The sequence below is a fragment of the Sus scrofa genome, chromosome X (assembly GCF_000003025.6).
Source record: "Sus scrofa isolate TJ Tabasco breed Duroc chromosome X, Sscrofa11.1, whole genome shotgun sequence".
Lineage (NCBI taxonomy): Eukaryota > Metazoa > Chordata > Mammalia > Artiodactyla > Suidae > Sus > Sus scrofa.
This window is the reverse complement of record NC_010461.5, coordinates 52,326,806-52,346,875: the sequence shown is the minus strand read 5'-3', so window position 1 is coordinate 52,346,875 and position 20,070 is coordinate 52,326,806. Positions and strand designations below refer to the sequence as shown.

The following is a 20,070-nucleotide window of genomic DNA, read 5'->3' as shown; positions in this document are numbered from 1 at the left end:
AAAACACACAGAGTGGCTGAGTGGATAAAAAGGCAAAAACCTCCAGTATGCTGCCTACAAGAAACTCATCTTAGAACAAAAGATACATATAGATTGAAAGTGAAAGGGTAGGGAAAAATATTTCATGCCAATAGACATGACAGAAAAGCAGGAGTCGCAATGCTCATATCAGACAAAATAGACTTTAAAACAAAAGACATAAAGAAAGACAAAGAAGGACACTACTTAATGATTACGGGATCCATCCAAATAGAGGATGTTACTATTGTCAACATATATGCCCCAAATACAGGAGCACCCAGGTACATACAACAAATATTAACAGACATAAAGGGAGATATTGATGAGAATACAATCATAGTAGAAGACTTCAATACCCCACTCACATCAATGGACAGATCCTCTAGACAGAAAACCAATAAAGCAACAGAGATCCTAAAGGAAACAATAGAAAAGTTAGACTTAATTGATCTCTTCAGGACACTACATCCAAAAAACTCAGAATACACATTCTTCTCAAGTGCGCATGGAATATTCTCAAGAATTGGTCACATACTGGGGTACAAAGCTAACCTCAACAAATTTAGGAGCATAGAAATTATTTCCAGTATCTTCTCTGACCACAATGGCATGGAACTAGAAATAACCACAGGAAAATAAATGAGAAGAAACCTACTACATGGAGACTAAACAACATGCTATTAAAAAACTAATGGGTCAATGAGGAAATCAAAAAATACCTCAAGACAAAAGATAATGAACATACAACATCTGAAAATCTATGGGATGCCTCAAAAGCTGTACTCAGAGGGAAATTCAGAGTGATACAGGCCTTCCTCAAAAAAGAAGAAAGATCTCAAATTGACAACTTAACCCTCCACCTAAATGAATTAGAAAAAGATGAACAGGAGTTCCCATTGTGGCACAGTGGTTAATGAATCCAACTAGCAACCATGAGGTTGCCGGTTTTATCCCCCCTCAGTGGGATAAGGATCCGGCATTGCCATGAGCTTTGGTGTAGGTCGCAGATGCGACTCAGATCCCGCGTTGATATGGTTCTGTTGTTAGGCCGGTGGCTCCAGCTCCAATATGACCCCTAGCCTGGGAAGCTCCATATGCCGTGGAAGTGGCCTTAGAAAAGGCAAAAAGACAAAAAAAAAAAAAAAAAAAGGAAAGGAAGAAACAGAAAGCCCTAAAGTCAGCAGAAGGAAGGAAATTATAAAGATCAAAGAAGAAATCAATAAAATAGAGATTCAAAAAAAAATAGAGAAAATTAATAAAACTAAAGCTGGTTCTTTGAAAGGGTAAACAAAATTGACAAACCCCTGGCCAGACTCACTAAAAAGAGGAGAGAAAGAACTCAAACAAAATTATAAATGAAAAAGGAGAAATCACAACGGATACTGCAGAAATAAAAAAAAAAAACATAAGAGAATACTATGAACAACTATATGCCAACAAATTTGATGATCTGGAAGAAATGTACAACATTCTAGAATCTTACAGCCTGCCAAAACTGAATCAAGAAAGAGACCAACTGAAAAGACTGATCACTAGGAATGAAATTGAAAATGTCGTAAAAACACTCCCTACAAATAAGAGTCCAGGACCAGACAGCTTCACAGGCAAATTCTACCAAATATATAAAGAAAATCTAGTGCCCATACTCCTTAAACATTTTCAAAAGGTTGAAAAGAAGGAATACTCCCAAAGATATTCTATGATGCCACCATCAGCCTCATTCCAAAACCAGACAAAGATACCACCAAAAAATAAAACTATCGGCCAATATCTTTGATGAATATAGACACAAAATATTGCAACAAAATTTATCCAACCGAATCCAACAACGTATCAAAAAGATCATACACCATGACCAGGTAGGGTTCATCCCAGGTTCACAAGGATGGTTCAACATACGCACATCAATCAGCATCATACAGCACATTAACAAAAGAAAAGTCAAAAATCATATGATCATCTCAATAGATGCAGAAAAAGTATTTGACAAAGTCCAACATCCATTCATGATCAAAATGCTCACCAAAGTGAGTATAGAGGGAACATTCCTGAACATGATCAAAACCATTTATGATAAACCCACAGCAAATATAATACTCAATGGAGAAAAACTAATAGCCTTCTCACTCAAATCTGGAACAAGACAGGGATGCCCACTCTCACCACTGCTCTTCAAAATAGTTTTGGAAGTCCTAGTCACAGCAATTAGACAAACAAAAGAAATAAAAGGCATCCATATGGGAAGAGAAGAGATAAAACTGTCACTGTATGCAGACGACATGATACTATACATAGAAAACCCTAAGGACTCAACCCAAAAACTACTTGAACTGATTAATAAATTCAGCAAAGCAGCAGGATATAAGATTAACATTCAGAAGTCAGTGGCATTTCTGTATACCAGCAATGAGAAATTAGAAAAGGAATACAGAAATACAATACCTTTTAAAATTGCTCCTCAAAAAATCAAATACCTGGGAATAGATCTGACTAAGGAGGTAAAGGACTTATATGCTGAAAACTATAAAACTTTAATCAAGGAAATTAAAGAAGATGTAAAGAAATGGAAAGATATTCCATATTCCTGGATTGGGAAAATCAATATTGTAAAAATGGCCATGCTACCCAAAGCAATCTACAGATTCAATGCAATCCCTATCAAATTACCCATGACATTTTTCACAGAACTAGAACAAACAATCCAAACATTTATATGGAACAACAAAAGACCCAGAATTGCCAAAGCAATCCTGAGAAACAAAAACCAAGCAGGGGGCATAACTCCCAGACTTGAAGAAATACTACAAAGCCACGGTCATCAAGACAGTGTGGTACTGGTATCAAAACAGACAGACAGACCAATGGAACAGAATAGAGAACCCAGAAATAAACCCAGACACCTATGATCCACTAATCTTTGACAAGGGAGGCAAGAACATAAAATGGCAAAAAGAAAGCCTATTCAGCAAGCATTGCTGGGAAACCTGGACAGCTGCATGCAAAGCAATGAAATTAGAACCCACCCTCACACCATGCACGAAAATAAACTCCAAATGGCTGAAAGACTTAAATATACGACAAGACACATCAAACTCCTGGCAGAGGATATAGGCAAAACACTCTCTGACATCAACCTCATAAATATTTTCTCAGGTCAGTCTCCTAAAGCAACAGAAATAAGGGCAAAAATAAACCCATGGGAACTCATCAAACTGAAAAGCTTTTGCACAGCAAAGGAAACCCAAAAGAAAACAAAAAGGCACCTTCCAGAATGGGAGAAAATAGTTTTAAATGATGCAATGGAGAAGGGCTTAATCTCCAGATTATACAAGCAACTTATACAACTCAATAGCAAAAAAGCCAATCAATCAATGGAAAATGGGCAAAAGACCTGAATAGACTGTTCTCCATGGAAGATATACAGATGGCCAGCTAACACATGAAAAAATGCTCAACATCACTGATCATTAGAGAAATGCAAATCAAAACTACCACCATGAGATACCATCTCACACCAGTCAGAATGGCCATCCTTAATAAGTCCACAAATAACAAATGCTGTAGGGGGTGGGGAGAAAAGGGAAGCCTCCTGCACTGCTGGTGGGAATGTAAACTGGTACAGCCACTATGGAGAACAGTTTGGAGATACCTTAGAAATCTACACATAGAACTTCCATATGACCCCACAATCCCACTCTTGGGCATATATCCAGTCAAAAGTTTCCTTGAAAAAGACACATGCACCCGCATGTCCATTGTAGAACTATTCACAATAGCCAGGACATGGAAACAACCCAAATGTCCATCAACAGACAATTGCATTAGGAAGATGTGGTATATAGACACAATGGAATACTACTCAGCCATAAAAAAGAATGACATAATGCCATTTAGAGCAACATGGATGGAACTAGAGGCTCTCATTCTGAGTGAAGTTAGTCAGAAAGAGAAAGACAAATATCATATGATATCACTTATAACTAGAATCTAATATATAGCGCAAAAGAATATTTCCACAGAAAAGAAAATCATAGATTTGGAGAATAGGCTTGGAGAGGAAGGGAGTGGGAGGGATTGGGAGCTTGGGGTTATTGGATACAACTTGGAATGGATTTACAAGGAGATCCTGCTGAGTAGCATTGAGAACTATGTCTAGATACGTATATTGCAACAGAACAAAGGGTGGGAAAAAATGTATGCATGTAAGAGTAACTTGATCCCCATTCTGTACAACGGGGAAAAAAATAAATTATAAAAAAAAATAAAGGGGTTACCCAGGAGTAAGAATCAATAGGAGTTGATGGAGAAGGGGTAAGTGAGAAAAGGAAAAAATAATAGATCCAATATTCCTAACATGAGAAAATCATTTTCTACCTCCAGGTCTCTGCCTATTCCTCCCATTAGTAAAACAAATAAATTAAGACTATCTCAAAGGGGCTCTTCCAGTTCCAACATTCTATGACTTGAGAACACTTCAGAAAGAGGAGAGTTAGAAAGGATTGGAAAATGCAAAAGTAAGAAGAGTTTGGGCTTTTACTAGTAAGAAAACTTGGGAATCTTGATGAAAAGTAACCTTTTAAGCCGTGTTCTTATAAAGCCATTTAGTGCCACTTCCCAATCAGAATGTTTTGAGCCATCTACAGTCACTCTCCTTGGGCCTTAATATAGCACAAAAATTCATTTATCCAAGTAAGAGTGAGCCTTGGAGATGGCATATAGGCCTGGTTGGGGAGCCAAGCTAATTTTGTATGAAGGAGATTAAACCTAGGTTTTGGCTTTGGGACCAAGGCTAGAGAGAAGGGTCTTTTTGTCCCAGAAGTTTCCCATCCCAGCACTCACAACAAGCGCTGATTACTGTTGTTTCTTTCAGTCCCATTAATGGTTATTGTATCTAATTCGCTAATACAACTCTCCTTTACCAAGGAAGTATCCTAAGTAGATTGGAAGAAATGAGGACCCAAGAAGTCTGTAGAGGCCTACTTTATGCCAAGTATTTGTCAGACTCAGTGCTAGGCTGAAAATTTTTAAGTTATCAAAGAATTAGCTTTGTTTAGGGAATTTTTGCCTCAAATATGGATGGAATTTACAGAACTAAAATAAAAATTTAGTGGGAACTGCATGGAACTTATAATAACACTATTGCCACCTACTGCCTAGAAGAAGAATACACCCTAGGAACAGCAAAGAAAAACTGCTGCCACATTATGAAATTTCAGACATAAATGGAACCTGAGGAAACACAGTCAAATTTCGTCATGAAAGAAAGACAGGGAAGAGGGAGTGGGAAGGAGGGAGAGAGGGAGGAAGAAAAAGAAGAAAGGAAGAGAGGGAGAAGAATTAATAGAAAAGAAAAGAAGGAAGAAATCTAGCTACAGAGAGGAGAAGTGATCAGACAAAATTTAGACAGCAAGCTAATGAAAGAGCCTGGACTAGAAGTTCCTGTATTCTGATTCCTAGGCTGAAACTATAACATCACACACTATCCCACTTCCAGCAGAAGTTTGCAAAAATCTTTGGAGAATATCAGAGTTGGAAGCACTTAAAGGTACATCTCATGGACCTCATTTCCAATGCAAGGATTTAATTTATAGACGCTCTCTGTGGCCAATGGGCTAAGTGGCCAAATCCACCCTCTGCCTATTTATGTCCTTATATTTAGCAGCATCCCTACTCTCTCCTGTTGTTCCAGAAAAATAGCTTTCTCAGCTCTTCAGTCTATTCTGGCTGCATCTGAGAAGAGCATCCAAATAACCAAAACATGAGTACACATTGAAGAAGACGACAAAGGTATTTTGAAAAATTCCCAAGTACCCTCAACTTGATTCTTTTTATTTCTTCACCACTCCCCCACTTCCCCAAGCCCCATACCCAACAATGTTTCTCAGCCTAGGGCCAGCTTCTATAGCACTTACCAGGGTTGTCAGGCTGCATGATGGCCATGACAAAGGTGTGAGGAAAGAGCATGACTGCACTCTTCCTCATGCCCTGAAGCTGCACGGTATTGCCCTGGAATGTGACCCCATGCACATCAGTCTCTGTGCCCAGGCCAACCAGGTGCCAGGCCACTGTGTCACCCTTGCACATTTCCAGCCTGGGCAGGTTAGAGAACAGAAACCCGTTAATGGCTGGAAAACAAAAACACAAGACAAGATGGGGAGATGAGACCAGACTACTCAGGCACTAGCTGGCAGCATGGCATTAGCTCTATACTAAGGTTTCCCACAACTTGAAATTTCTGAGTCATTCTCAACTCGTCTTCCTTCTTCCCTAAGCCACTTTAGGTCTACTTATGAAGATCTGCCTCTTTAGGATTAGGGCCTGACTGGCCTTTCTTGCTTTATCTCCTTCCCCTCCTCCACCATGCTCCACATCCTGGCAAAACTGAACTACTCTCCACTACCACAACTCACTCACACACACACACACACACACACACACACACACACACACACCAATCTTTCCTATTCTCACTTTCTCGAAACTCTCCTCCCTTGGCTTCTGTAGCATAGTATTTCCCTGGTTCTCTTACAACTTTTCTGATTGTTTTTCCTCCATTTGTTCTCATTCTCCATGACTCTGTAAAGTGTTGATGTTCCCCAATGTTCCCTCCTCAACTTTCAATCTGTCTCCTCCTCTTTATCTTCACTCCCGCTGCCCTGGTTCTGGCCCTCATCATCTCTGGCATGAACTATTTCAAAAGCCTCCTCCCTGGCACTCCTATCTGCAATCTACCTCCCTGTTCTCTCTCACACACAAATACACACCATTATCTTCTGAGCCCCTGCCTCCCTAAGGCTTTAAACATGGTAACCACTTAGAAAATATTCATGACTTTTCACATGCTGTTCCCTCTGCCTGGAAAAAACCTTGGTCTCTCTCCTTAAGCAAACTACTACACATCTATCATGTCCTAGCTCAAATATCACCTACTGTGAAGCAGAGTTACTACACTCTTTCTGGCTTCCTTAAAACTCTTCTCACTCCCAAATTCTGAAATACAACCAGAGTTCAATGATTTACTTACAAATTTATCTCCCACATTAGATTGACTTAACAGGAACCACACCATTTTTTTTCTGTATCTCTGTGACTATCCAAGCACCTGGCATGTTGTGAAAAATACTTACCAGGTGCCCAATAAATTCAGACTGGAATAAACTTAGTTCATAGGACTGTAATACATTTTCCAGTTTATGTAACTGTCTGGTAATGAGAACCAAAAGATGGAGCCAAAAGACAACACATTCATTCTTCACCCCTTCCCACTTTCCATACTCCCCTCAAAAGTACAGGGAGGCCTGCTTGAAGCTGATTACTTTTCAATGTCCTGACTGGAACCAGATTTAAGGAGTAACTCGATTTGGTAATTCCCTGGGATGATGGGAACATAGCTAACCTCCTGATTCTGCTTCCTCTGCTTATAATGTTTGATTGCAAACCTATTCAACCTCCAAGGCTCAGTTCAAGTAGTCTCTTCTTCCAGGAATCCTTTAATTGATTATTCACCAATGTCCTCTTCTTCTGAACTCCATGCCACTTAAAAGATGTTCCACACAATTTAGCACTTAATTATTGTCTGTCTTGGATGTTCTATAATTGTTTCATGGGTATTGTTAGTCTGATCTCATTGGAAAATGCTGAGAGCTACTTGCAAATTTAAACTGTGTCTTCCCATTAAATCACTCACTGAATACTCATCCATCCACCTACTCATTAGTTTGGTAATTTACCAGTTCAATAAATATTTGCTATGTATTATACCATATAAAGGATACGTTGATAAAAAAACAAACAATACTCACCTTTAAGGAGACTATACTTTAGCAGAAATCAAAAGCCATGTAACAGATAACACTATTGCGGAGTCTTTGGAACTAGCTATCGAAATAGTCTGATTTAAAAAGAAATAGACATTTAGAAGAGAGTGTCATCATCCTGGGCTTGAGTGATAAGAAATTGTTACATAGTGGAGGTGGTTTTGGAGTAGGGCCTTAGAGAATGGGAAGAATTTCGACAGGCAGAGAGAAAAGTTGTAAGAAGGAGAATTTAAAGAGTAATACAAAGCATTGCAAAAGCATGAAAAGTACGTTTGGCTGGAGTATGGGGTTGAGAAGCAAGGGTAGAAGGTGATAAGGGAGAAGGAGATAAGACTAGAAAGGTAACATCAGAGCTTAGTCTCTTCATTCTCTAGTAGATTCTTGATGTGCAATCCTCATTTCACAGTATCTTTTTCCAGTGCCCCCCTATACCAGGTAACACAGAATACAGCATAAGAAAGTGCTAAATGTAAGATCTATTGCCTTAAGTTTAACCCCTCAATTCAGCTTGTCTCTTGGGAAGAGCTCAGCAATGGGATCAGTGTTTTTAGGAGTGGGTCATGATTAAATTTAGGTTAGATTGTTCATAATCTCTCAGTTGTAGCTCAGGGTAAAATCACTCCCCATACCATGCATCCGATTGGAGTCTTGGAAACCCTTGAAATCCTCTGAGAGCAGTCGGGAATCCAACATAGCAGCTGCTTGATTGGCATTGCTGTACCAGCTCTTGTTCTCATCCAACACAGTGAAAAGGAGAAAGAATTCTTTATCCACTCCTTTCTGTAGTCCCAGTGGAAGAGAACAGAGGGAGGAATTACAATAGTTTCAGCAGTTATGGACTGTGCAGCTCTAGAACCTAGTGATTCCTGATTATTTTTAATTTCCTTTTCCAAGCACAGAGCCAAGGCCATATCTCCTGCCTAGAGTTTCAGTTGTTTCTAGGGAGTTTTTCTTCAGATAACTTTAAATTGCAGGTGGGGGAAGTACATTCGAATAAAGTGATAAGACTAGAGGGAAGGAATGTATGAAAGGAGGCAGGGGAGAAGCACAAGATGAAGATTATGGAGAAGAGTGTAATAGAAGACAGTCTGGAGTCAGCTAGGGACAGGAGTGCAGAAAAGTGGCTAGGAGATCAGGGATGGACTCTCTTGGGGGAGGAATTAGAAAATAAAAGAAAAAACAATTATGCTAGTGATTAACATTATTTTATTAGTAATTAGTAATGTTATTATTACTGCTAACATTTACTGTGTATCAAGCACTGTGCTAAGCATTTTATATGGATTGTTTTAATTAATCTTCACAGAAACACAAGATACCTTCTTCCATTTTTAACTCTTCACTCTAGATAAGGAAAATGAGGCAAAGAGAGGTTCAGATTGCCTAGAGTTAAACAGCTAAAATTGATGGGCTGGATATGAAAGAGACAAACAAATAGTAAGGCAGATTTAGGAATTAGGAGCAAGGTTTAGGGGTCATTGATTTTAAAAAAATGAGATGTTGGGAGAATATAAAATAGAAAGGAATAGAGACTAAGGAAGATGTGTGTGAATGAAAGAATAGTATACAAAATAGAATAAGGTCACCAAACATTCACTTCTGATTTAATAACTTGGTTATTTTTTTTATCCCCTCACCTCTAGAACCCAATGCTTAACTCCTATTCATCAACCCAGCCTTATTCTCCTCCCAGCAGACTTTCTAGCCTGAAACCTTGGCAATACCTGTTTGCCATCTGCACCCAGGGCACCAGCCTTGCACACCAGCAGGGGGCCCATCAGACCAGAATTTGTATCTCTTATGGGGTCTGCAGCAGAGAAGTACATCCAGGTAAGACAGGCAGGATCCTGAGCAGTGGGGCCGGCGTGAGCAGGAACTGTCCAGCGATATGTTACTTTCTCAAAGGGCTTAGCCACCAAGCCAGAGGGAGATGAACCTGCAGGAAAAACATGGATCTCATTGCTCACACTGGCTAGATTGAGTATCATCATCTGCAAACAGGGTGGTAAAGACCATAATCTACAAATGCATTTTGGAGCAGCAGCAACATAGAATATAGATATGAAAAAGGATCTCAGGTAGTAATCAAGAGACTAGAGTTTGGTTTCTGACTCTGCCACTACTTGTGATATGAACTAGGGAAATTAAAAATGCTTTAGGTTTCAGTTTTCCAAACTCAGAGGACTTAAGGATTGAAAGGACTTTTAAAACTTATTTGGAATATTCCTCGGTTAAAAATATACATTCATCTCCTTTTGTATTCCTACCCCTGTTTAAAAATATCCAGAAATGGAAGATTAGCTACATGCCATCATAGCCTGTTTCACCTTTGAACAGTTTTAATTGTTGAAGACTTTTCCCTCTGTATATGTATGTAGGTAGACATGTATATGTTGCGTGTGTGTGTGTGTGTGTGTGTGTGTGTGTGTGTGTGTGTGTGTGACACTAAGACTGTAATTTTTTAAATGAACATGGATTACGGTCAGGAAATGCACAGAAATTTTATTTTAAAATTTCAAACCTATTAGTAATCAAATCAGTACAAACAAAAACAGATAAGTTTTTGGCTATGAAAATATAAAATTTTACAAACTATAATGATCAGTGCTGGTGTTAAGTGGTTCAAATGACATCTGCTTCTGTCACTCACCTATGAAAAGGTGACTATATGAAAATAGCCCCTTTGGAAAAAATGTTGACAGAATGGATCAAAAACATTAAAAAGTTTATGTCCACAAAAATGTGAGATACAAAATAAATACTGAAAAGAATGTTTAACCTAACACAAATTAAAACAACAGTGAGTTTTGTTTTTGTTGTTGTTTATCTACAAGAGTGACATTTTGACAAAGATTAAAGTGCCTACCCTACACTGGTAAGGTTGCAAGAAAATATAGCCTCCCTCTTGGTAACTGTTAGTAGAACTACAAATTAAAGTAACTGCAATTTTTTCCAGAATGCAGTTTGGACACAGGTACCAAAATTTTTCATGTGTGTACCTTCTGACACAATTCCACATCTTTTAACATATATTTTGATGAAATGATCATGAAAATGTGCAAAGAAGCATACACAAGAATATTTGTTGTAAATTTATCACATGGTGGTATAATTTAGGGTAGTTTTTTCTTATTTATTCATTGTTCCAACTCCTTAAACTTTCAAACATACAGAAAACTTTAAAGGATAATATAATAATTGCCCTACCACTTGGAGTTGACTATTAACATTTTGCCATCTTTAATTTATCTAAATCTGTGTATATGTATATCTATTTACACACACAGTTTTTTTTCTCTTTTTTTCTAAATCATTTAGAAGTAAAATGTAAGCATCGTGACATTTTACTTCTGAATACACTAGTAAGCATCTCATATAATACCACGATAACATTACCACACCTAAGAAAATACCCTAATATCATCTAACATCCAGTGTATATCAAAAATTTTCCAATCATCTCCAAAATGTCTTTTTTTACAACCAAAATCAAACAAAGTTTGCATATTGCCCTTGGTGTTGTCTCTTTAAATTTTTTCCCCTATGGCACTGATTTCTTGAAGAGACCAGTTGGATTGTAGACTGTTCTTTTATTCTAGAATGGTTTGCAAATTTCCCTTTATGCTTTCAGAATTTTTTTTTTTGGCTTGGGATTAGCATGTGTTAATATTATTCACAGAGAAAACAAAAACTAACTACCCAGTAATCCCACTTATAAGATTCTCTCCAGAGTTAGTAATCCAAACCAGATATTCCTTCATTGCAATGTGATTTACAACATTAAAAAATAATGAAAGCAACCTACATATTCAAACAATAGAGTATAAAGTAAATAAATTATGGCAAATTCATGTGATAGAGTATTACACTGTCATTAAAATGTTTTTGTAACATTATAATGACATATAAAAAGGATACAATAAAATGGTAAGTGAAAATAGCACAATACCAAACTGTAAAATATATATATAGTGTATACATATATAGATTTGCACAAATCTATAAATATATATATTTGCATAAAAAGAAAAATATTAGAAGTTATATCAAAATGTAATAGCAATTTACCTATGAATAATGTTTATTTTATAATTTTCCACATTTATCAAAATTCTGTAATACGTGTGTTATTTTATAATCAGAATATATTTAAACATGTTATAAAGTAGCTGTTTCTTACTGATCCCAGCTTTGTCTCTCTATAATATCATATATTCATTCAACACCATCCATCTATGGCAATTAATTCCACCTTCTTCTCTCTCTTTCCCTCCCCTATTTATTTGTTCTCTAGAGCTACCTGCTCTTATCTGCAGCCACAATACTTGAAACCTGTATGCTCACCATCATTGTACACAGTTCCCTCGGAGTCTTTCTCATAAAAGACCCCATGAGGCTGTATGCTGAATGGCTGTGAAGCACGGTTGTAGAAAATCACCTGGATTGTGTCACCCACCTCAGCACGGATCACAGGCCCTGGAAAGTGGAAAGGAGAGAAAATAGAAATGAAAACAGGCATGGCCAGGAAGGTCGGAAACAGAAGAAGAGAGAGGGAAAGAAAAGTGAAATGAAAAAGATAAATTTTCTCTTTGTGATAATAATCATCTTTTCAAAACATACAGCAATTTACAATTAAAAAAATTTTTAAATCCACTATCTTATTTTGATCCTCAAACATTCTAAAGTATGCAAGACAGAGGATATCTTTATTTTATAGGTAAGGAGACTGCAGCTCAGATAGGTAGAATTGATCTGCCTAAATTCAAATGACTGATTAGGAATAGACTGAGGTCCTAAAGCCTGGGTTTTCTCCCATTCCATAATCAAGTACAATCCTATTTCCCCCACCTTTATTGTCCGAGTTCCCACAGCAGCATTTCCTGGTAGTAGCCATCTAAATATCTGAGCATGCCTCAGTCCTAAACTAAATCTAAGTAGATGAAATTATTATAAACTCTGTTCAGGCACTGGACTAAGTAGTCTAGCTATGACTTCTAGACTTTCTTTGCTGCATTATATACCACATGTAACCTAGTTTGAATCACTAGAAATACCAAGACAATACCCTGAGTATGTATGCTGGCTCTAACCCTAGTTCAGAGTTTCTGGCTTGGTTTTTCCCTCAACCACAGACCTAATGTTCCACCTCTGCTCAAAGACTAGGAATTAATACCCCACTTACAATAATGTACAAGACCACTAGACAAAAGATAAGCAAAACCATGCAAAAGAAAAATTAAGTCTAACATATGCAAAATACTCTATCTGCCCTAAACTTTTTTCTGCATCCCTCACCATAGCAAGCATGTCTACATGTTGTACCAGTCTGTTCCTAGACCCACATTGCCAAGTAGAGCAATCTTACTGTCATATAGTCCTTTAGAAACATACCTAAAGAATAATTTTTAAAGTGTAATCTGTACAACACTGCTATCAGAAAATTTTCAATGAAAAAAGTTTTTAGGAGTAAAGTAAATGTAAAAAATGTATATACTTTATTCCCTTATTAGATCTTCTTGATGATCAAAAATAAATCTAAGGCTCTGGGAGGCCCTGCATCAAATAACACTATTCGACTCTGTTTAACTTAGTATTTTGTATACGTATTCAGACTTACAACTCTTTTTCACAAAACAGTCATCTCTTTGGAAAATGCTGGACTACAATGTACTTTTGAGCTTGCCCCAGGCTCCAGTTTCTAAGTCTTCCCTAGTTCTCTGCTCTAGTCAATTGAATTAATATTTTAAGGATTCCTCACCCAGGATTCCAAGATGCTTATCTTCCTCCAGCTGCACCTTTTCCTGGAATGTCTCATCATGAAAGGCTTCGTATCGAACTTTCCAGTAAGTGCCCCCAATTCGGCTGGAGCTCTTCTGGAAGAATTTATCTGAAACACTGGAATATAAGTAGGCAAATTTCAACTTATTTAGCATGTGTCAAATAGATTCCCATCTCACCCCTTTTCTCATAAAGTTATTGATCTTTGTGGTTAGGGAGGACTTCAGGTATAATCCAGGTATTTCCTCTGGCAACACCAATAATTAGTGATATATAGCTTCTGCTTGAGCCTTTTCAAGATCAGGAACTCATTTTCAGGGAAAACAATTCCTTTTACTGTGGATAGTTTTAATGATTGTAGTTCTCAATAGTATGGTAAAATCTTCTTGCTTATAAATTCCAGATACTGGGGCAAGTTCCGATTTGTCCTTAATCATCCTCAGGTACTCAAGATCCTTCCTACCTTTAATAAATAATATCCTTCATTCAAAAATTAAAGCCCTGACAGAACATTCTAAATAATCTATAATAGAAAAAAATAAAAATCTTTTTAAAAAAGTAAAGAGCACTAACTTAGCAAGACTGGTTGCAGATTCTAGAAGCCAAGCTGACATCCAAGTGCCTGTTTTCCTAAGTTTTCTACATATTCATTCCTTTAGTTCCTACTGAAAGAATGAACATGATTAGGTGTCCTAGAATATTCCTCCATAAACTCTCTTAGTCATCTATCAAGTGCCTTTTTTGGAAAGACCTAGAACAATTAATAGCCTGATGAGTCAATACAACTTAAGGCCTAGCAACTGATTAGGACACTAACCTTTGGCTCTCTTGCCCACAACTGAGTCATGGATGAGGCATGAAAAACAGAAATTTCCCAAAAATAATAGGCATGGAATGGCTACAAGGCAGGTAGCTTCCCCTTTTCCTATACTTCTCAGAGTACATTTTATACTTCAGCTTAAATTTATCTTTCAGACTGTGGTAGAGAAAGGAAGGAGCAAAGAGGTAAATAAATAGTAAATTAAATAGTTGGGAGAAATGCCATTTTAAATGATCTGGTCCCACCTGGGCCTTCTTTTCTGTTTGGACCCTTTGCTGGGATTATGACATAACCATAAAAAAGCTGTATAGCTCTGCTAGAGCAAGCTCTCCTGGGAGCCACAATAATTGGTTAACAGTCATGCCATGTAATTCCAGACAGACAATGATTGTGACACCAAAGTGGAGAGATTTATGAGACTGAGTAACAGGTGTCTGTGGTTGGGCCCAGAAATGGGGAGAGGGAGCCCACTGCTTCTTACCTGCCTGGTTCCCTCAAATTCTTCCCTGTACTCCCATCATGCCCCATTGGACCATAGTCCCATTGAATTTCATGAGCTTCAATGAAATACTGCCGGACTTTGCCTGTGAGTAGGTTCATGGGAGGTGCCATGGAGCAAGACTTGACTTTGTAGAGTGCTTGCATGCCACCTGGAGGAAGAACACCATAGTTGGCTCCATTCCACTCAATACAACTCCCAGATGACTCACCTTTACCCTTATCTTAGTGTTTCCCCTGTCACTTCCATTAGGCCCTTTACCTCTACCTCCAAATGGGCTATGTTCTCTCACTCCTCAGGAATCTGGCTGGGAGAAAGAAGGCCACCTGCTCACCACAACTAACTCATTTAACAGGGCCTAATTGTTGTGGAAAAATACTTACATTGTAGCAACATCACATAGCTTGAAGTCAGAATACCTCAGTTCAAGTCCAAGTCACTTCCTAGATCTGCGCTTTAACCCCTGATTTTAAATGGGGAGAATAGAGAAATCTACCACATACAAATCTAGGCCCATAGGAGCATCAAATTTTTTAAAAAGAAGAGTTAGTTATTTTTAAGGTGGGAAGCTCCCAAAATAATGAAACATCTTCTACAAAGAGATGAATATTCACACTTGGGACTGTCAGGAAATAGAGATTTTGGAGTTCCCTTTGTGGCTTAGTGGGTTAAGCACTCAAAATAGTGTTCATGAGGGTGTGGGTTCAATCCCTGGCCTCGCCCAGTGGGTTAAGGATCTGGCGTTGCCACAAGCTGCAGCATAGGTTGCAGATGTGGTTTGGATTTGGCATTGCTATGGCCGTGGTGTAGGCCAGCAGCTGCAACTCCAATCCATCCCATAGCCTGGGGACTTCCATGTGTGGCAGGTGCAGTCATAAAAAAAGAAGAAAAAAATACAGAGTCTAAATAGTCTTTCCAAATGTTGGAAGATGTTACATTGAGGCACAGTGGTAATGGATAATACTGCATTATGTTCATTTGGTTATTTAGGTACATTATCTCATTTGAATCTCACAACATTCCAAGGAAATTAGAAATCCAAGGTATGAAAAAGAAGGCAGTAAGGATATCCATTTTTGTTGAATGTGTATTGTGACAGGTGATTTACATATGTCATCTCGTTCAGTCCTCCTAACTGTGATACAGAATTTTAGTGAACTCTTTTGCACATGAAGAAAAGTAAGGATCAGATAGATAGGTTAATAATTTTCCCAAGATTACATAGCTAGTCAGAGGTACAGTTAAGAGTTAAGAGCCTATTTTTAACAGAAACTTTGAGTGCTCATTTTCTTCTCTTGCGCCATTATTCCCCTAGTCTCTAAGATTCAAAACCCTAGTATATCTCTGAAATCTCATTACAGATTTATAAGGTAAGAATCATTACTGAAATCTTCAGATGAGGAAACATAGACTCAAAAAATGACTTACCAAAGGCAAGTGGTAGAAAGTGGAAGAAACAGGTTTTCAATCCAGGCTTGTCTGTCTCTAAGGTGCATGCTTGTTCCACTATCACACTGCATCCCTAATCTCCATCAACATTCATACTCTTTTATATAGGCAACTTTTGGACAGAAGGCAAATCCTAGACAATGGGACATGAATAACTTTCCCTTACTGGGTTCTACCATTCCAGACTTATTATCCACCAGTCTATATTTTGTCACCCTTTGAAATCGACTTTCACATACTCACATATTACTTTCTTGACACCTAATTTATCTTACATCAAATAACTCTAGAAATGAGAGCTGAAGAGTATACTAGAAACTATTTAAAACAAATGCCCCATTTGCCATGTCTGACAAGTGAAGCTTAGAAGTGGGAACAGGATTTTCCAAAGTCACACAGTATTTTTTTAGTTTTTCACAGAGCTGAGACAACAACCCAAACCTTCTCATCATCTACCTAATGTTCTTTCCATTGTATCATATATTCTTCCTGTCTTCTGATGCTCCTCAGTACACAAGGCCATTACTTCAACAATTCTCCCCCTGACAACTAAACTTTCTACACTTATTGCTGTTGGTTCCCAACTAGAGTGTCACTACTGGCCCACAATACTCTGTGATTTCCTGCAGAAGCCCTACTCTTCTTTAGCTAATTTCTCCTTTACTCCTTGTTCAATCAGCAGCAAATACTATTAGGTCTTAATTCATTAGAATAGTGAGCGAAGAAGAAGAAGAAGAAAAAGAAGGCAGCTTAAAATTCCTCTCATCCATTCCTATACCATCTTATGTTAGAAATGGACAAGATGGAACCCAGAAAACTGTGCCCCAGGTCACTCTGCATTTTTTTTTCTTTTTACAGACACACCCACACCATGTGGAAGTTTCCAGGCTATATATAGGTTGAATTGCAGCTGCAGCCACAGGCCTATGCCATAACCATGGTAACACCAGATCTGAGTCGCATCTGCTACCTACACCTCAGCTTAAGGCAACATGGGATCCTTAACCCACTGAGCAAGGCCAGGGATCAAAATCACATCCTCTTTGACACTATGCCCAGTTCTTAACCAGCTGAGCCACAATGAGAATTCCATCACCCTGCAATTTAATGGCTGGGCCAGGAAAGAACCTGGATTTCAAGAATTCTAGTCTAGTATTTCATTTTAATACTCAGCTGTCTCACCTAAAAGACCAGTCTTATGGCCCCAAGACAGAATTTCAGCCTCCTAATAACCATTACTGCCACCAGTCTCCTATACTTGAAGGATCAGAGATGTTGACACACCTTTCAAGTGACTATTCACTTGACAGCTAATTAACCAGGAGCCAGGTTCCTGAGGCACCATCTCAGCAGTCACAAAGGTGGCTGGAAAGATGCGAGCCACATCAGTTTGGTGGCCTCGGATGGTCAGCATCTGTCCATGGAAGAAAGCTGTGTGGACATCTACCTCATTACCCATACCAAACAAGTGCCAGGCCACACGCTTCTGTGCACACATGCTCAGCTCTGGTAAGTTTCCAAAGACAAAGCCATTGATTGCTGCAAAAGAAAACCCAAAGAAAACATCAGAGTTAGGAAAGTATAGCCCAATGAGAGAAGCCTTACCATGAGACAATAATAATAGATAACATTTAAATGAGTTTTTAAAGAGCATACTGTGTTGATCATATGCATTATCTCATTTAAATCTCACAAACAGCCCTGGGAAATAGGCAGATATCATTGATCATATGCAAAAAAAAAAAGTGGAAATCAAGACTCATAGAGGAAAATTACTTTCTTCCCAAGGTCTCAGAGCTATTAAGTGGTAGACTCAGGATTCCAACTCAGCAATATGAGGGAGCTTTCTAAGGACTGGATTTTATTTTACACACTACTCTTTACTCCTAAGCCAATTTCCTCCTATAATTTCCACAGATAGTTGTAAGTTAGCTGAATAATGATGTTTATTACAAGCAATTGGTATTAAATCCAAGAGAAATTTGAGCTGTCCAAGCCATCCTTTGCATCTTCCCTTGGAATTTTCACTTCCTGTTGGGACTCTCTGGTTTTGAGCCCATATCTGTCATCAAGTGAATCATTCCCATAATTAAGCAAAAGTAACATCAATTTGTTTTCATTTCTGAAATTAGTTTTCTATCCATGCTTCAAGGCTTTTGTGTTTTTAGTTTGTTTTAATTTTAATTAACATGGTCAACTCCTTTATGGGAAATCATTTTTTTTTCATTCCAACAAAGTTTTCCAGTTTGCATCCTTTTGGTACAAATAAATGTTAACTAAAATAAATGGTCAACCCTCACCAAGGTGACTGAGCACATAGTATATGACTTTGGAGTCAACAACCTGGATTCTTCCACTTTAGGAGATAGGGCATCTAATGGCAAGAGCACAGCCTATCTAGTCAGACAGATCAAGGTTGGAATTTTAGCTGTGCTATTTATTATCTGTGTAATACTGGAGCCTCAGTTTCCTCATCAGTGAAACAAGGAAAACTATCTACTACTCCTGGTTCTTGGGAGGATTAAAAAGGACCAGGTATGTGAAAGCACCCACCAAATGCTAGGCCCAGTGGAGACCCTCCATCAGTGCTCACTGTCATGGTGTGGGCACCTCCTCCCAGCTCACCATGCATCCTATTGCTCTCCTGAAAGGCCTCATCTTCCTTGTCCACTGAGGCAGGGTCCAAGCAGTAAGTGGCGATGTTCTCATTAATATGCCAGCTAAGGTTTTCATCTACCACGTTAAAGAGCAGGAAGAAATCATTGTCGACGTCCTGCCGCTGAGGAGGGGAATTCCCATTCAGGGTTCCTAGGGCAAGTAAGAAAGTTGCCTTTAAGAACCTTTATTTAACGACAGTAAGCTGCTATAGGGTACTTTTTTTTTTTTTTTTTTTTTTTTTCTTTTTAGGACCACACCTGCAGCATATGGAAGTTCCCAGGCTAGGGGTCGAATCGGAGTTGCAGCTGTGAGCCTACACTGCAACCACAGCAACGTGGGATCCAAGCTACATCTGTGGCCTACACCACAGCTTATGGCAACACCAGATCCTTTAACCATCTGAACTAGCCCAGGAATTGAACCCACTTCCTCATGGATACTAGTCGGGTTCATAACCCACTGAGCCACAGCAGGACCTCCCTGCAAGGAGGTACTTATAAGAAAGGCATGAAAGAGAGGGGCCTTAAGAGTTTGTCAGCAAGAGAAAAGTAGATAAAGTCTTCTGCTGCTTATTCCTATTTCCAAATATCCCAGATAAAAGCACCAGTTCAGTTGAGAAGATAAGGCATATAGGCTCTAGAATAATTCCCTTATATCATCCCTGCTTATGTCTTTAACCCAGGACGTTAATCTGACACACTTCTGTAACACCCAGATCTTCAGGCCTGACTATACCTTAAACATCCCTCTTTACAACTAAGCCCACACTCCTCCTCACACTTTCAATCCTATCTACCCAAACTCTTTTATTGTTGTTGTTGTTGTTGCTAAAGTAGTACTTTTTTATTACTCAATGAATTTATTACATTTATAGTTGTACAATGATCATCACAATCAAACTCTTAATACATATCTTATTCTTATGTAAATTGACTTCCATCATTATTAAGTATATTTTTAAGTGAAATAAAAAAATAAGAAAGTAGCAAAATCTTTAATTTATTTTTTGTTATTTTAGAAAAAAAAAG

The 20,070-nt window shown here is 38.3% G+C and overlaps 1 protein-coding gene across 7 annotated transcripts in view; it reads right to left on the bottom strand.

Moving 5' to 3' along the window:
- The window catches only part of HEPH (hephaestin), an 82,474-nt gene that overhangs the window by 50,509 nt on the left and 11,895 nt on the right, over positions 1–20,070 (bottom strand). For all 7 annotated transcript variants that reach the window (XM_021079775.1, XM_021079776.1, XM_021079773.1 and 4 more), the window contains exons 5-12: positions 19,010–19,192; positions 17,669–17,923; positions 14,918–15,086; positions 13,597–13,733; positions 12,183–12,314; positions 9,563–9,774; positions 8,468–8,618; positions 5,934–6,146 (exon numbers count right to left, since the gene is read on the bottom strand). In XM_021079775.1, coding sequence (XP_020935434.1) covers positions 5,934–6,146; positions 8,468–8,618; positions 9,563–9,774; positions 12,183–12,314; positions 13,597–13,733; positions 14,918–15,086; positions 17,669–17,923; positions 19,010–19,192 — 1,452 coding nt within the window. The remainder of the gene's footprint in view (positions 1–5,933; positions 6,147–8,467; positions 8,619–9,562; positions 9,775–12,182; positions 12,315–13,596; positions 13,734–14,917; positions 15,087–17,668; positions 17,924–19,009; positions 19,193–20,070) is intronic.